Here is an 18802-nt window from a genome sequence, read left to right as displayed (position 1 = left end):
CTTCAGCTCTTGAGCAGTGTGGGAGGGCTTACATGAGGAAGTCCTGGAAGTCTATGGATCTGAGACCCACTCCTTACACATACACTGCAGTTTTGAACCCTTTGGGGGGCATCTGAAATAAATGTCATTAAATGACCCATTCAAACCTTTTTTTCCTGTGGCCCAGCAAGCTACCTGTCACTAACAATTTACCTTCTTTCACCTAAATGTAAAAAAAGAGAATACCATACAGTCACAATGTAGTCATCAGATTTTATTTTACTTCTGTTAACAAATATATTTGATGCAAGGGCAAACTAGGAGCTATATAATTACCATACACTCTTGATATAGAAAACAGCAGATCTCACAGTTAGGTATCAAAGAAAGCAATTTTCTTTTTTTTTTAAAGTCCTGAAAAAATGTTCTACTCCAGGCAGGAAAAAAGATTTAAAAAAACCTATCTAAAAATTCAGGAAAGACAAGAGACTAAAGAAGAACAGCAGGAGTTCTGGTCCCACAGATTAATCTCTCTGCTTCTGATCTCTGTGGCTAAGAGGTGCTTATCCAGAATGATGAAGCGTGAGGGACAGTTTCAAGCCTGACCTGCATTCCCCTTACCCTGGGTCAGCTCTGGGTCTCATGATGCAATTTGAAGGGCACTGACAGTTGCCTGTCACTCACAGGCCAACGCCAGAGTACAAGGCAGCTTTGCCTATCTACCTGTTTTGCACACCTGAGCATATGCACGAGCCCCTGAGCTGTATTTATATCCATCAATAACCCTCCATCTCTTTGGGTATTGCAACCACTTTGGAACTGCGCTGCCCAGAAAAAACAGCACAAAATGTCCTCAATGGAGAAAACCTTTTGTCAGCTGCTGTTTACACTTTCACATGGGCAACTCAGGAAAAAAAACAGAAGAAAAAATACATTTGTTAACAACAACAACAAAAGATAATGGAAAAAGCTCAGAATCCAAGTAATTGTTCTCAGAACCTACTCCTGACGCTGTAGCAATGAACTGTCTCCTGGAAGCACAATCAGTTGAATTCAACCATGCAAGGAAAGTATGACTTGGAGTGTGCAGGCAAGGTCTGTGCAGCTCAGTGCGAAAATGGCTCCATTCTTGCCAGTCACACTAGATGAATAAAGACAATAGGGAAGGAGAGGGCCAAGCCAGGAGGGCCACAATTAAACAATATCAAGTCCCAGGCCTTGCAAAAATGTAACCTTAGTGATACAGAATGAGGAACAGAGCAATTACGTAAGTTTTCTGTGACCCTGGAGAAGGATTTCTTTTCCTTTGATCTCCCTGCAGATACATGCCATTCCCAGCCTCATCAAACGAAGATTTATGATGAGGTTCACCCTAGTGCAGCTCTCAGAACAGATCTTCCTACCCATGTTATGTTGTCACTTAAACAATGGAGGAAAAGCTTCACAGAGTGGTTAGTTGCTCTCTTTGTTTATCCACCAAAATCAAATAACGTACAAGAAATTTATGTAGAAATTATCAAAGCAACAATATTGAGTAAAGAAGTTACCTTAAGGAAGCCAACACACCGTCTTCCTACTTCAAGTTGGTATCAAGAGAGAAGAGCTCATAAAACAAGCCTGTCTTTACCTCCTTCCTGAATGACTTGACCGATGGCGGTTTGATTTTGTTGTTTCAGAAAACATTCTCTCTTACATTCCATTAACTGCTCAAAATCCTGCCACATTTTCATTTGCTTCATATTTGGCCCGTGACTTTCCCGTACAACTTTCTGCTTCTCTCGTAATTGCTGTTAAAAATATAAAATATTAGATTTTTTGAACAGTTCTACACCACAAGAACTGCTCATGTAGGCAGCTTGGAGTGACATAGATTTTTATGTGCTGCTGAAATATTATTTACTCAAGTTGAGAACACTCCTTGTAAGTGATAAATGCATTAACAGCTGGGACTCAGATATCTGCTTTGTATGGATTGGAAATTATTTAAATGATTTAAAACTCTCTAAATAATGTTCTTATCTATTTGAGAAGTGATGCTAAAATTCTGAGTTCATTTCCATGCAGAGCTCTTGCAGTTGCAAGTTGCAGTGGATTCATATAACGATATTATAAACATGAAATTAATGTTTTACAATGAAACCTGCAACTGATTATTAATAGTGGCAGCCCAAACCTGTAAAAATCGCTCACAGGCTTACTCATAAAAAGAAAACTAATATAAGAAAGGTGTTTAGTGTGAATTGGTAAGCCTAACCTCATCCATGCCCATCTGAGCTTCATACAAGATTAAAAATGGACAACTGCTTTTGTTTAACACTGCTCTGCTGATGATCCTCTGGCCTTTAATAACAGTGATAAGGCTGACAGGCCCTAAATTTATTGTCTTCAACAGGTTGCTTTATATACAACATAAAATTTGAGCTGGCACAGTTTGTTATGCCCATGTTTCAGTTTCTTATCCAAATGGTTTTCAGGGAATGTGCTGTCACGTTAAGCTGTTTGACTATCTTTTACAAGCAGCTCATGCTATGCTCTGCAGGAAATCAAGCCCTGAAGAGCGAGTGTGATCTCTTTTCAGGGTATTAGTTTCCAATGCCAGCAGTAATGGAATTTTCTTTGTAGGCTGCAATATGCTTTTTATAAAAGACTGACCACAGCCTTTGTAATAAGCCCCACAAAAATAAGGAACTGTACAAAGTTTTTACAAGGTAAAAAAACTCATTCTTACCTTCCCGAGGTTTTCTTGTTCCAGGATCACTCGTGCATACTGTTCTCTAAAGGAAATACAAAATAAGTTTATTATTATTTTATTAGGTTCTGTATAATAGGACAGAATAATGATGCAAGCATGGAAAACTAGGAAAGTATTGGGAGGTTCATAAATGAGATAGAAGAGGAAACATGAAGAAACATTTTTGTCAATGGACAACATCCTCTGACATCAAGGATCAGGTCTCTCCGATTCTCTCCGCTGTGCAGTTGAGGTATTGGATAAGATCTCTTACATTTTTGAAGCAGGCACAATTACTGCTCCTTCCAGCTTGAAGACAGCAGCAAGATCATTTAGATAAGATCAACCTGATCCCTTTTTAATAATGCATTTATCCTGGTGACACTCTGAGGTTAACCACAGTGCTTACGCGTCGGAGTTTACAAATCCACAGCCCTTCGCTGCTGGGAATGGAGTGTTAGAACAAGTGGGAAAATACAGGAATGAAGGGGAATAGTATTTCCCCCCAGGTCTGACAAATCCAATGACTGCCATGGAACCACTGTGCATTCCTCACTTTCAGAAAACAGCCCTCACATTTGGGTGCCTAAATATAGGCTTAGAAGCATAACTGTTGACATTCATTATTAAAAATCTTGGCTGTACACCTTTGTCTGTAGCAAGTGGCTGGATCATTTTCTGACATACGCAAACTTGATACATGAAACCTGACAATATAATATGCAAACCAGAACAGCACGCTTCAGATACATTACTATGTAGTTATTTTAAAATTTATTTAAATATAACAATAAAAAAAACCCTCTTCACTGATTCACTTGGAAAAAAAAAAATCAATTATTGTCTTTTGTGTGTAACAGGTACACTTAGGGGTTGCAGGTTTGCTAGCAGAAGCCAAAATAACCCAGCTCATCTAAAGAACTTTCCAAATTGCTCAGGGTAGAAGTCGTTTGCATAGAGAAATCCTAATTTCCAGAAAGAAATACCAGCCTTTGTGACACCAGAGTGAGGTTTGCTAGAGCATGGTGAGCAGCCACGCTGAAACAACGCGGTTTGTTTCTCCTATTCCTTCCACTTCTACTAAGTACACCAGGCTGTCGACTGGAGTGCTTGGGCCCCTGGCCACCTGGTCCTGCCTGCCATGCTCCCTGCAGAAGGGACGTGCAAGGAATGAGGTTGGATCATTTTATGATCTCACACTCTTGGACAATTCCAGGCAGAACAAATTGGAGCCGTCTTGAGGCTGCTCCAAGTGCTGTGCTGCACAGCTGATCCCTCGCCATCCTCCCCAAATCAAAGGGATGGAAAGCCACGCTGCGTCTTCTTATTTCCACTGGCACACAGCAGATGTTCACACACATTTGGCCTCAAGAACATACCTTTTTTTTTTTTTTTTAAGCAGACTTTTCAAAGTAATCATCAGAAGATTAGATGTCTTTCCTCGTAAGTTTTTCTTTACTATTTATAATGATGACTGGAAAGAATGCAACTTAATAACTTCATTAAAAACCCCCCAACTTTCTATTTTTAGAGAAGAAAATTAACTTTTTACATTCCTAAGAAGTGACTCCACGGAACAGAGAGTTTATACTCAATAAAGAGGGTCAGAATTAAGACATTTTTTGTTCAATACGTTGTTAGGAAAGTGCTGTTCTATTTATGGTTCATTTTTACTCCGTTTACATTCCAGGGTCTGCTGAAAAATACATCCACATTCTAAAAGGATGTCTAGAAAAAAATTTTATCATCTCATTTATATTTTGCAAAGATCTCTGGATTGACCTTTGTTGTAATTCGTTTAAATGCCACAGGTCTGCGACCTCTAACAGAAGGTCAGAAATGTGTATAGTCACTGTGAGAAGATAATTTCCCCAGCTCCTGTGCCCACAGCGAGCAAGTGAAACGGGGACAGCGGAGAGAGTGGTAATGCTGCCTTCACATTCTCCTCACCATACCTGGAATTACAGAGCTGGACTCACGCTTGATTCCAGCGTCTGGCTTTGATGGCCCGTCAGTGTGAATACTCACATTGTGGATGTTCATTTCACAACTATTTCAGCTGAAGCATTTTTTGTTTCGCATCTGTGAATAAACTCGGACCCTCCCCTCCCCTGTGAGGCCATAAAAGGACAGTGCCTGCTGTTTGACCCGCGTTTCCTCTCAGCTGCTTGGCTGAGCTGCTTTGTCTTTCACACTAATGAATATTCACCTCTTTCTCACAGCCACTTCTCTTTCTACCCTTCTGCTTCATTTTGCTGTTTCATCATCTTTCATTAGATAAATCTTTTATTTCCTCCAGCCTTCCATTACTTTGTGAGTTGGAATTCTTAGCCTCCACTCACATTCTATCTCCTCATCCTTTTCTTCTCCCACCCTAAAATCAGTAGTTTTGATTCTTTTCTTACTCTTATTTTTCCTCCATTGTTTCCTCCATAGAGTTTAAACATTTTGATGCCTCAGATCCTTGCAGAAGGTCTCTGTGATGGACATTAATCCAGCCCTTCATTTTCTAGTGATCTCTGCCTCATGTTCTACAAGAGCAGGAGATGCAGCTCCACTGGTACCAGTGCAAGGTGCATCGGGACAACTTCTAGTTCATGAAGGATCTGATGGAGGAAGACGACCTCATCTCTCAGCATCTCCTGAGGGAATCCCTAGGAGTTTTCTCACTCAGTCTGACACATTGTTATTATCCCTGTCACTGGCCCCATTCCAGAGCCCATAAAATCTCTGTGGTCAACTATTGCCTTTTTTTTAACTCTATAACATGTGACAAAATTGCCTCAGGTGATACCAAATGGCATTTGACTACATATACTACCAACTAATGGTGCTTCCCTCACTGCCACCGCTGCAACAGAGAAGTCCAGAAATTCTTCTGAAAGGCTGACAGTCCTAAGAGGACAGAGATCTTGGGAAAATCATTTATTCTTCTATCCCCTACCAGTTCTCTTTTCCCGTTGTGATGTCAGCATGCTGCATGGTCTGAAGCATTCAAATGGAATGCAGAATGATTATTAATTATCTCATTAAGCAGTTCTATCTTTGCTTTGCCACTCAGTCATGTTTTTAAATTGTTTTGTGAATGGGACAATTTTGTGAAGCATTTTGTCACATTTTACAGAAGACTGAACATGAACCACAGCTCTGACATGACAAGTTACAATCTGTCCTGTCTCTGAAATACAAATGCAGAAATCTAAGAGGCTTCACATCAAGGAACTATACTGCTGTGGCTTTTTAATGCCTAAACAGTAAAGCAAATCAGAGGAATGCTGACTGTGGGATGGAGAGGTACAAGGCAGAGCTGATGCCCCCGTAGCTCTGACTAAAAATGATACACTGCAGAGATTTCTTGGTACAGTAATGACAACACCTTGAAGGAGACCAAATCCTACTCTCAAAACAGTGTTTTTCACTCATTTCATTCATTCAAAAACAAAACAAAAAGACCCTTGATCAAACCCAGCAAACATGAATTTTAAAACTACTGTTCTGATGAATATTTTCACGACGGAGAAATACTGTGGTGTGAAAGCCAAAGACCACTTTGTTCTACCTCCAGTAAGAACTGCAAGTAGGAGCAGAACAAAATCCATTTAGGATGAGTATATGCACTCCTCCACTCCTGTACCAGCGATGGTGACAGCTGTTGTACCCAAAAGAGTAGAAGATCTGCAAAAAATGGCCAGAATCTGAGGGCATCATGTGGTTGCTCTCTGAGACGTGGTAAACCATCTTCTCCTGCACGCTGGAGTCTTGGGGGAAACTTGGCAGAGGCATTACATCTGGTAGGGCCACACTTCCTCCAGGACTGAACTGAAGCAGAACTTCTCTGAGCTTGTGCCAACAGGGGCTGCAAGTTAAAACCGCTATCTGGGGCCTATAATCTCCAGCAGGAAGGGAAAATCTCCTGGTATGTCTGAGAGAACTGGTAGGTTTACAGCAGTATATACTGGAATTCAAGATGCTTATTTTTAGATTATTATAGTGTTTCTAAATTTATCAGGTGAACTCCTCCAGCTCAAATGCCAGTGAGAAAATTCCTGACTTCAACCTTAGTTCCTGAATATCCTTCAAGTTAACACAAAGGAAACACATCAGTGTACTTACCGAATTGCCCTTCGTCTCTCCTGTGGGTCTGGGGAGATGTACGCCTTCATTTCTTCTTTAGCACGCTGCAGCTGTATTTCTACATTCTATAAAGAATACATAATTTTTAAAAAATAACAATAATTGCTATTTCATTTCACAATGAACAATTTGGTCTCTCTTGTGATCTTACCCTTTTCATGCAGTTAATGTAATGGTAGTTGCTTTCTTCCTGAGCACACTCCTCAAGAAGTCCTTTCACTTCCTGTAGTAGAGGAATAAGATTTCAAAGGACATTGTAACTAGAAGTCCACAGGAGATGCCCTCTATTGCTATATAAACCATCAGAGTCCAGAATAGAAACGGGCATAGTATTGAATTACTAATTTCTTAAATGTTTATATAATTTGGGCTTTACAGAAATCTCTTTTAAAGTACAAAACAATGGATTTTTTTTAGATTTGCAGTTTCAGTCACAGTCAGAGATGCTAAATGATTGTTAATAAGTGTTTATTAATATGACTGACTCCTAACAGACACTTCACAAGTGCTGCCAAGACTCTTGTTACTAAGCACATCTTAAGTGCTAAATACAGTTGTGAATAGGCATTTCCTGGAACGCATCTGCAAAATGTATGTTAGAAGCTACAGATGTGTTAATAGTGTGTTAATTAGCAATCAATAATTATGTTGAGGAGTATGGAAATAGTGGGTTAATCCCATCTCTAAATGGTCCATACCAAAAAAATGTAATAATCCAAATGGAATTCACATACACCAGGTCGCAGAGCAGTTGTCAACTCCAAAGCTCTGACACCCTGTGATTCTCAGAAAAACAAACTGAATTCTCTGGTTCAACTGCAAGAGTTTGCTGACAGTCATGTCCAGCTTAATCAGTGGGCGTGATTGTCGTCCTGTGTTAGAAAATGACTAAGATTTGTCTACCAAGAAAAAAAGCCTTGACTGCTTCTGTAAAATAGTTGTTATGGAAGGTCCACTTCATAGCAGCTTCATCTGGGGATTCTTTTATTTTGCTCGCATTAAGCCATACAAAGGTACTTTTAGAACAGAAAAAGAATTATCTATATATACACCCACACCTTAAATGTAAGCCTTTTTTATTTTGAAATATATTCCTTATGTGAACAAGGCCTTGAAAAATCAAGTCCAAACAAAATTCACAGGAGGTGACCTATTGAGATAAAGCAGATTCATATAAACATGTGAATATTGGTTATGTCTGTCCCAACCTTAAAAGATTGTGGTGGTTTAGGTACCTGCCTTCCTAAAAGTGCTATAGTTCAAGCAATGAATAAACTGCATACACACAAACTCTTAGCTACACCTATATGGATGTATTTTTAAAACTGTTGTATGCAAAATGCAAGAGAGTCACATTTAATGAAGTATCTTTGCCATCAATTTCAATACATTAATTATCCACTGGATTGGTTGCTAACGTAATGAATCTGCTGAACACATATAAAGATTTGTCTGGATAAATTAATCCTTATTTTATGGATTCTTTCCTTACAGATACTATCCAGGTCAGCAGGATACCTGGCAGATGCACCTTTTTTTACAGTATTCTTGCTAATCAAAGCTGGATGTTGGAGGATGGACTGATGCACCGCTGAGTCCCTTTGCTGCTGCTCAGAACAGGAGATGTGTGCCACTGTAGCTAGTCGTCCACAGCCTCAGGCATGACTTGCCTACTTGTGGATCACCACTGACTCATTTCCACCTGAAGTGGGTTTGTACTTTCCATATCCAGAGGGAAGGCAGGGAAAATATTGTACCCTAGTGAATAACATCTTGCAGAGCATTTATTAATACACATGAACAAGCCACCGTCTTACCTGTTCCAATGTTGAGCGATTGCTCTCCAACCCTGCTGCACAACTGTCATACTGGATTTTTTTTTCATCACATTCTTGAGTTAATTCCTTATGTGAAAAGGGCAAAAGGGCACATAAATGAAATCTTCAATTGACTGACATGTGACATTCAGGCAGACCTTGTTCTTGCTGGTCTCACACACCGACCTCAGCTATTGGCACGCTCACAGGCACTTACATAAACCGAGCAGGCACACGGGTATTATTACACAGGGGGAAGCCACCAGCCTCTCCTCACATACTGGAGGATCAGCTGTATACACCACAACATAGCACACAAACTTCCTCTTTACAGCCACATCCATAGCATTGATGTGGTATGTTAATAGGGCACCGTTTGCAAGAAGAAAGGAAAAATAATAATAAAAATAGGGATTAAGAAGGAATTAATATACTTGCTATCTATGAAAAGCCTGCTTTCTACTTATACACAACAAATGTCAGCTGGGTTTAATTTGCTGACACTTTTAATAGAACCATCAAAAGCAAGTTTGCTGGAAATTTGGTTGATAGATAAATGGATAGCTCCCTTTACTTCTATGGCAATGAGCCAACTCATAGCAGCTGTGGACCCGAATAACTATTTTTCCAGCTCTCTCTCAAATTTTGAAAACAAATGGATAAATCTGTCATTCCTACAGACCAATATAGGACTTAGATCAATGTCCTCAACGATGTGGATGAGATATTATTTGCAATCCATTTAAAAGAGAGAGTGGTAGTTGAGATCATTAGTGCTGAGATGCAGAAAAAGTTCTGAAACCAATTTGAAAACTAACTTTACTATGGTTTTGAACCATGATTTTTTAAATTTTTCCCTGGTGTAGTAATTTTTTTTAAATTGCTATAAAGGACAAAATTTTCAGCCTGATTTTGTGCCTGCACCATCAGTGTTTATGAATTCTGGTCTTTCACATGTTGCCTGTTGCAAATCACTCTTGATCCATTCTGCTGTTTCCAGCTTTCCTCAAGAGTTGATTATGTCCTTGTATAGCACTACAGAGATCTGTAAATCAGACTTATTTGTGATTCTGACTTTACTTACAGAGAACCAGAGAAGTGTTTCTACTAACCTGGCACTTCTGACGCAACTGTCTCAGTTCTTTGATAACAGGAGCTAGGCTGGCCTTCTTCTCTGCCACCAGGGAATTCAGTTTCTTTACCTGATAGAGGGACAAAATAATACACATTAACACTATGATACTAATAGTACATTTATGTAATTAGGAATGTGAAAAGAAAGAGAAGAAAACCAAAATATGCAGAGAAAAAAAAAACGTGCAATGAAGCCTGAACTATATATAAATTGGTAATTATTTCCTAATTAACACAGGCAAAGTGCCCATGTTGCAGTGAGGTCATTACCACAAATAAACCAAATTCTGCTCCCATTGTTTCAACTGGGAACATTACAGAGAAGTCCAGAAGACAGCATATGTGAGGCACCCAAAGAGCTTAAGGAAATGAAGGAGTTGCATAGAGGTGTGGACTGAGAGAAATCCTCAAGAAAACAAACAAACTTGCATAGGTTAAATAAAATTTGAAAATGCTAAAACATTTCACTTTAAAATGTTTCTACCAAAAACTCAAATTCGATCCAGCTTTCTATTTGAGAGTCATTCTGTTTTAATTCTACCATTTATTTTAAAAGTGTCCTAATGATTTCAAAAAATGCTACTTTGCTTTTTGCACTTTTATGATATTTTCTAATTAGAAATTCCAGTTCTGTCTCATTTCTAGGGCTATGTGGGAAGTTAAATTAAAACACGACAGATCTAAGGGCAATTCAAAATTAGGCTACAGAGAAAGAGACAAGATATCTTGCTCTTTAGGCATATTATGTATTTTTTTAACAAATACTTAAGTTGAGTGATTTACAAACATTTTAGAAAAAGATTCTGTTAAAGATTCACACCATTTGTCTCTTTCTAAAAATATACAAGAACAAATATGAAACCATTTCTGAAATCACAAAAAAAGTAAAAAAAGATGACAAGACCTGAGATCACTAATGTTTCTGAAGTGGAGGAAAACAGGATTTATTTGTAGGATTTTTTTTTTTTAATACTTCTAAATTTCTTCTTCATACATTAAAAGAGATGCACATTTTATTAAACTTTTTCAAGATTACCTTTGCAGATGAATCCTGTTTGAAAATTTTTCTTATATATAAACACAGATTAAAACACAATTTAAAATCCAAAACACAAATATTAAATTTGGTTTTAGATGCTGAGGAACTAGATATTCAAATTGAGGAAATACAATAGTTTTAAGACAAAAATCACCATTTCAGACATGTTATCTAGTGTTCGGCCTTTCATTTCATCCATTTCACTCTTTACTGCAGATACTCTTTCCAGCTCCTCCTGGGTGTAACTATATCCAGAAATACCTTTCTTGTCTTCAATAGCTTGCTGCAGACACAAAAAATAAATGTGAGTCCATTAATGAACAGCAAATTCCTTCATCGAGCCAAAATATTTTAAGAGAGCAGAAAAGGTAAGTACTGTAATCAATTTATTTTAAAAGTGATTAATAATCTAGCTGCTAGAACAACTAACTTTTTATCTAGTGCCTGTACAGTAGGATAATAACAACTTTCTGTAAATACACTATTTGGTCACCCAGTGCTCAATGAAATTACCAGAAAGTTTCCACAAAGTAAAGTGGGCTTTAGGTCAGGCTCTGAAGAACTTCCACGAATGTTCAGATGCTTAATCTGAAAATGTAGCTAATTATTTTTTAAACAACTGTCAAGGAAAACTAAATATTGTATTCATTACAGTAATACTAATACAGTCTTACCAAATTTTAGCATTACATTACATAAACTTTACATTTAATTCTATGTTGATGTAATGGCCTTTAGCAAGGTTTGCTTGTTAAGTATGTAAGGAGGGTATTTTCTGAAATCTGAAAGCTAAGTGTTGATTTACACATCCACAATTTGTTAAAAAGCCAAAACATTCATTCTTAGAAGTGCCATGTATCTATGAACTCCAAGTCCATTATCCTCATTAAACAATAAATGCCCTATTGAAAGAGTATGACATCATCCACTGCATCTGTGTCTCTTTCCAAAGCCTGTCCCATGTATTTCACACTTCCAGTTTTCTTTTTCTAAGGCAAGTACTTTTTATGTTTAAAAAACCAAAATAAGTACATATAAAAAAAAAAAAAAGATAGAAGAAAAATAAACCCAAGATATTTTGATAACAAGAATACTGGTATTGGAAGAAAATAACACAGCAGTAGATTTTTGTGAACTAAAAAGGGAATGTCTTTGCATTTGGGATGCATGTATATTCCCTGAATGCTTACAGATATGCATAGCAGAAATCCTTCTCATGCTGTTCTGGCTTAGAAAAAGCTTTCATCCAGTTTTAAATTTTTCACTGACTGTGAAATGCATTTTCTTCTAAATATTCTGGGGTTAGAATGTTTCCTTCCTGCCTGCTCTTTTTTTAAATACTCTTCCTATGTATTTCTCAGCAGTAACTTGAATCCTACTCGCTGCTGATAATTTTCAAAGCCCTTACCATTTATGTGGATACCAAAAACTCATTTAAGAACCAGCCTTACTCTCACTGGAGTTAGTGAAGATTTACCATTGACTTTAAAAAGCAGGGTCAAGCCCCTCAGTCTAAAAAGAACTTGCAGGACAGTCGTGACTGCCTGTAAAAAACAGTTGCTGAACATAAAGTACAGCAGCTTAGCACAGTCAACAGACAAAAATAAATTGTATACCCTAATGACTCTTTTACTATTGACAGCAGGAGAGCTGAGGACAATATACATTAGAATGTAGCAAAACAACATCCATCTTATGTACAGCTGTTATCAGGAAGGAAGGGTGATGGACTGTGGGAGCAGTAACTGCTTGTATTACCAACTGCTGCTGAATAGCCTCGTGGCGCTGTTTTAGAAGTTCTTCTGTCCTCTGGAGGATGCCATACTCAGCTGTAATTTCTGCTATTTCCAGTCGCTTCTTTTTATAAAATGTGTTCTTGCTCCGGAGCTTATTAACATAGTGTTTGAGCTGGAATGGGAGAGAACAGAAATATCATTTAACTTAAAGCAAAAAAAAAAAAGGCCTTATCACAGACTGTTGCTATATAAAATGTAATTATCCTATTTGGACTGCATATTGAAGATCAAGTGTTTAGAACAGAGGACTGGAATTCAGGATTCCCAGGGTCTATTTATTTTCAGCTCTGCATTTGTTCACTGAGCTCAAGAAAACCAGCTCTATTGCTTTCTGTCCCAGCTCACTCATTTGTAATAGTGAGGTCATTTGGTTCTGCTCACCACCGTGAGACAGTTTCAAAAGTAATTACTCTTCCCAAAATGTTGTGAGAATCATGGATAATAAAAATTTAATGTAATAGTAATTTGCATTTGTAACAGAGCACCAGATCAGCAGTGCATAGCCCCAAGTTGCTCTGCAGACCAAGAAACATGATAAGAAAGTGCAGAGAAATTGGAAGAGGGCATGGGAAAAGACTATCTCTTGGGTTTTTTGGGTTTCTTTTTCAATGCAAGTTCTCAATAGTTAAAATTCATTATTTTCTTTCCTTGACTCTTGCAGACCTCAATGATATCACTGTTTTAAAAACAGGAAAATAAAAGCAGAGTCCTTGCATAGAAGCAGAGAAATGCAATATCTCTTTCACTCAAAATCTAAAGTAACGGAGATTTTCTACTTTTATTAAAGACTAATTAAAATAATACATATCCTTACAGCTCAACAGCCTTAGCGAATTTACATCTGAATCAGTGTGCTCAATTTGTAACATATGAAATATCAGGTCTTGAAACAAACATGGAGTATTTTTCTTTGCCTTAATGCTTTCCATCTGTCAAACAGGCTTAGCTCTTATTCTTATATTTTACGTTAGAGCGATGAGGCAAATGCCAGCTGCAGCTCAAAAATGCATTCACACCCAGAGCTGGAAAGCAAATAAAATTTATTAGAGTAAATGATGTAAGAACAGGCTTCAGAATGTTCCTCGATGAGGAGGGGTTCAGCGTGTGCAGAGCGAGCATAAAACAGGCAGCCCCAAGGAGAAAACAGGATTCCCACTACCACAGATACAAGTTTAAAACTCAAACATAAAAGAACTTAGATTTTGGAATTTACATTAATTTTTCTTTTTTTGTAAAATTATGCCTCTCCTAAAGAATAAATCCAAAAACCCAATGTGACCACAGACGAAGAACCCCCAGAGTAACTGTATGTTCTATAAAAAGTGTCCTGGGCAAAATGCCCAAAATGAAATCAACCCTGTTCATCTGCCATCCTGTGCAATATCTAGGCCAAAGCTGCTTCTCTCTTGCTATGCTCCAGAACTATTTTTAAAGCCAAAAGCTATAAACGTTTTTGGTGAAAGAACAAACCCACAAATTACTCAATGTGCTCTATGCAGATTGGACTCTGTGTGGCTTTGCAACACCATTTTACATTGTGCGTACTACCTAGGACAAGGATAGCCAAGGTCACCTCAGCCAGCGCGCTGCTCAGCGGAGGCCGTTCTGTGACAGTCATACTGTCTTTGTTATATTATTGGCACACTTAATATAGTATTACCAGAATTAATTATTTTTCACAGCAAATTCAAGTATTATCCTCTCAGTTAATACAAAAGACTTTCTTTTTTTAATTGCTTAGACAATACCGAATTTTCTGTGATGTTCAGGAGATTATAAAAGTAGAAATACAACCTCCTCAACTAACTGAAGGAAATTTAAGGGAAGCATAGATGTCTGTCTTGATTGAGTAGTTCCTGAGATATTTCATATGACCAGTGGAATATAGTAAAAAATGATGTAAAGGATTAAACTTACTTAATATGTGACCACATAGAGCCATCAAATCTGAATGATTTTCTGTCAGTTTATCCCAGGATGAAAAGCAAACTATTATTCTCCTCACTTCTATAGCTACTTTCAAGGCCTTGAAAATAGCTCAAGTGGGAGGTATTTGCATATTCAATATTCAAAGCATAATGTATTTTACAATGGAAGTCAAAGGATCTTCTTGATCAAAGAACTGATTCCACCAATGTTCTATTATTAGTTGATTAAGTTAGGACTGTATAATAAAAATTTCATCCAAAACGAATTACAAATTGCTCACGATGACAAGCGAAACCTATTCATTTGAGGAGATGGATGCTCATCTTTCATCGCAATCTCTGGCTTTTTAAAAGCAAATTCAACCTTTCCCGTAGCTTTTATTGCAGCAAACAAGCAAAATTATAATATCTGTAGAGAAATCAATCAATAGTGTGGCAGAATTTTCAACAGACTTCATCTACTCAGACGCAGCAGAGATTAACCCCTCAAAATCTCACTAACTGAAGCCGCCTTTAGACCCAGGGCCAAATTCAGAGCTAGTTACTAGATCTGACTGCACTTAAATCAGCAGCTTGGAGGGATCTTATGGCAAAATTAAGTTTCTTCAGCCTAAAAGCTGAAGAAATCATTCCATAGGTTTCCAAAAATTATAAATAAATTATTGTAAAATTATAAATAAGCTCCTTGTAAAATACCAGTGCTCTCATTTGTGTGAGCGTGACTTCTGAAGCTTTATACATCTCATGTTTCTGTCTATATGTAGATGAAAAACCAAGCCCTTAAAATGCTATAAAATATTGCATTTTACTGCAGTAAAAGCTCTTTTAAATAATTGGAATAGTTCACCAAAGAATAACATTGTCTAGCCATATGACTTTAAAGTTATCTACCCAAAAGGAATCCATTTTTAAGCAGCAGCATTTTCCCATAGACCAGGTCAACTGCTCCCTGCGTAAACACTCAGCAGGCTCAACCTACAGCGTTCCCATGGATCTGTCGGTGCCCAGTGATGGACCATTCAAGGAGATGTTCACTAGTAAGCTTTTCTTTCTCAAGCAACTTAACACAAATAGTTATTTAAGCTTCAAAGATTAAATGACTGGACAAGAACCAAATGCTGGCACTGAGTTAGCAGTTAAAGTAAACAATCCTGGAGACCCATGTTCGCTCGCCGAGTCAGATAGAAAAACTATCCAAAGGAAAGCAAAGAAAGATCCTGCTTTTTCACTTGGCTATTTTTATGGAGGTCTGTAACGTAACAAGTGTGGAATCTAGATTATGAAATAGAGGGAATGAAAGTTCATATATATATATATAAAAAGCAAACTCTTTACCAATACTTCTCAAAAAGTGGTACAAAAATACAGTATAAAAACACAGCCTCCAGTATAAGACTCACAGTTACAGGAGGGACTTTGATCCCTCCTGTAATGTCCAGCTGCATGCAGGTATCTACCATCCCTGGGCAGGTTTCCTGAATTATCTTCCTTTTTTTTTTTAAAGAATCCAGCAATGCCAGTACTTTATGCTTCTCCACTGACTACAATCCAACAGAGATTTCCAGCACCAGATTAAGTCTTACCACACTTTTGTGAAGTAATTAAGTATTATGACAATTCTAAATCCGACAAAATCAAATCACAGCTATTAAAATAGCTTCTCCAGGACCAGACAGAGTCTGGCAGGTTACTCCTCTCCCTCCAGGAAAGAACATAACCATGTTGACCACACAGTTCAGTGCTTTGCTGAACTGGGATCAAAGCCCAGCTCCTCTAATGCTCACTCCTAGGTTTTCACTATAAACCCATCATTTCACCTCCTTAAAACTAACAATTGCCCCATGTGAAGTTTTCACAAGGTTCTTATTCCCAGATTATCATTAAAGGAGAAAATGGATAAGCTTGTTTTCAGAAAAAGAACAAATCCCAGATTAATCCCTCACTTTTGAGTCAAATCTTGAAAAATAGTATTTTCTGGATTATTGTATCGATTGGATTGTGTTATAGTAATAAAAATATTCTTCATATGAAAGTATTACAGAAAATAAAGTATTAATTGAAAAAATAAAATTCTTTCTGAAGTGTATAATCTAAAGGTGGTCCCAAATAAACAGTTTTGTTAATAAAAATACTTGCATAAGCACAATAATTGCAGAAACTCTTAGCTGACTATCTCTGTTTTTATTAAGAATTGAAGAACAGATGTTTTAATTTTCTAACTAGACCAATTAACAGGATACAGACTGTCCAAAGTATTAAAATTCAGTTAGGAAAAGTTCCTGAGCGTGACAGATTTTCAGTTCTTTTTGCTAAGAGGCTCTAAATTTAAGCTAGTACAGCCATTGTTGGATGTAGTTAATAACTCACACGTAGAAGGACAAAATTCTAAAAGATATGAGTGGTGCTACCTCAATCTATGAAAAGAAAAGTATCCCACAGCCTGGACAGAGCAATTGGGAAAAGTCTTCATGAGCATTAAGTAGGAAATCTCTTCTACAGGAGTGCTTGCTTCTGGTCAGGAAATAAGTATTAAAGTAGCTATTACTAATAATTTAGATCAATCACAGTATTTATAATGAAAAACCCTTTTCAGTTATCACGGAAAACGCACAGATCGATAAAGCTGATGATTTATTCATGACAGTGGGTGCTGAAAGAGCATTCAGTTCAGTTCAGAGTTGTCTGAATCACTGCATACTTCTGGCTGAAATGATGGTTAACTTCTCACAGCAAAGAGCTTCTGGCTTCTGTAAGAATCCTACAGATTTGTCACTCTTGTTCTCACAACGTGACTACAAACTACTCTCCTATTTTCATGTGTAAGGAGCTTTTGACAGGCAGGAATATAACTGCACCTAGAACCTGAGAGAAAAGTTAAGAGAAAGGCAGCAAACCGATAGGATAATATATCCTGGGTCCTGGCTTAAACCATGTAACGTTCAACTTGTGAGCTCCTTTATGTCTACTCTCTTAAAAATCCATCTACCTGGTTTGGACCTAGACAACTTCCTGGTGGATTCAGATGGACTCAGTGGTTTTAGAGAAAAAGTGACAAGATCCATGGTCCAAAACTGCCTGTTTTCTCTGTTTACAAGTTGAAATATTTTTTATATTGTTTTACCGGGGGCAGATAGGCATGGATGAGCACTTGTGTGAAAGAAACTGAACTCATGTGAATGAATATGCAAACTTTGCTTATCTGTTAACAAACTGATAGGACTTTTGATGCCACATTCTCAAAAACATATTAATTTCAACTACTGTAGCTAAGCACAGCTATGATACTATTCTATTCTGATACCTTGGGAAAGTCGAGGTTCTTGGGGCCCTAGGCTGAACTCTGCAAAGTACAATGCGTTGTGTAAAGAGCTAAAAATATCACAGCTTTACCTAGGATCACTTGTAATTGAACCATCCAGCCTTCTAAGTGTCAACATTTGATTCCCTAATTTTCAGGATCTGACAGCTGCAGCTAGGAGCCTGCCAACTTTGCCCCATGCTCATTGTACTTTGTTTGAAGTACTTAAAAAGATTTCATAATCCCCAAAGCAGGCAATTTATTCCTAGTTTTTTGTGCGTTTGATGTAAATGAATTGGTTATTCCCTGCTGTTTCTTTTAAGTTCTATCTAGCTGTACAACCTCTCAAACCAAACAGAATGCTGTAACGTTCCTTTTTATGATTACAGAAGACAAACAAAACACTAGCACCTAAAAACATAAGCCAGGATTGACCTTTTGGTGAATGAAGTGCTAAGAAGACCTCAACTGGAGATCCAAATACTGGTATGGAAGGGCAAGCTAGGAAGGCACTGGTTCTTCGATTGCCAAGTCTTGTGAGTGCCATGATACAAGAGGATACAGCAAAGCGAGACAAAGAGAAGATGAGAAATACTGGGGAATGGAAAAATTATTATTTGATTTAACCGTAGCATGTAGATGGGGTAAACATGGCAGGATTAAAAGCCCATTTTAAACGTCAGAGACCAAAGCTATTTGTTACAAACCCCTCTTCCTTTCTGAAAATGGAGGAACTAAATGTAATGTGTGCGACTGCAACAAGAAAGCATAAGGAATCTCTCGGTTGTCAGAGTGCAAAGTGAAGGTTGAAGGTGCAACCCCAGTCTGTCCCCACTGAACACACGTATTGCAATGAGGACTCTCCATGACATCAATCAAGATTTCCTTTGGTATCGGCTCAAAGCTGGAGTAACAGAGCACTGAGGCAAAACATGCAAATTTAAAA

The 18802-nt window shown here is 37.8% G+C and overlaps 1 protein-coding gene across 2 annotated transcripts in view; it reads right to left on the bottom strand.

The window, feature by feature from the left end:
• Window positions 1-241: 241 nt before the first annotated feature.
• Window positions 242-18802, bottom strand: part of IFT81 (intraflagellar transport 81) — a 38759-nt gene continuing 20198 nt past the window's right edge. Inside the window, exons 11-19 of one of the 2 annotated variants that reach the window (XM_029086805.1) lie at window positions 12593-12742; window positions 10989-11117; window positions 9774-9863; window positions 8662-8748; window positions 6996-7067; window positions 6824-6909; window positions 2708-2753; window positions 1609-1766; window positions 1462-1489 (exon numbers count right to left, since the gene is read on the bottom strand). In XM_029086805.1, the coding sequence (XP_028942638.1) occupies window positions 1462-1489; window positions 1609-1766; window positions 2708-2753; window positions 6824-6909; window positions 6996-7067; window positions 8662-8748; window positions 9774-9863; window positions 10989-11117; window positions 12593-12742 (846 nt within the window). Of the gene's footprint in view, window positions 1767-2707; window positions 2754-6823; window positions 6910-6995; window positions 7068-8661; window positions 8749-9773; window positions 9864-10988; window positions 11118-12592; window positions 12743-18802 lie in introns of both variants that reach the window. The other variant, XM_010175255.1, reaches the window with a different exon arrangement.

Source organism: Antrostomus carolinensis, unplaced genomic scaffold, assembly GCF_000700745.2.
Source record: "Antrostomus carolinensis isolate BGI_N321 unplaced genomic scaffold, ASM70074v2 scaffold4839, whole genome shotgun sequence".
In the NCBI taxonomy this organism is placed as follows: domain Eukaryota; kingdom Metazoa; phylum Chordata; class Aves; order Caprimulgiformes; family Caprimulgidae; genus Antrostomus; species Antrostomus carolinensis.
This window is presented reverse-complemented; position numbering and strand designations above follow the sequence as displayed.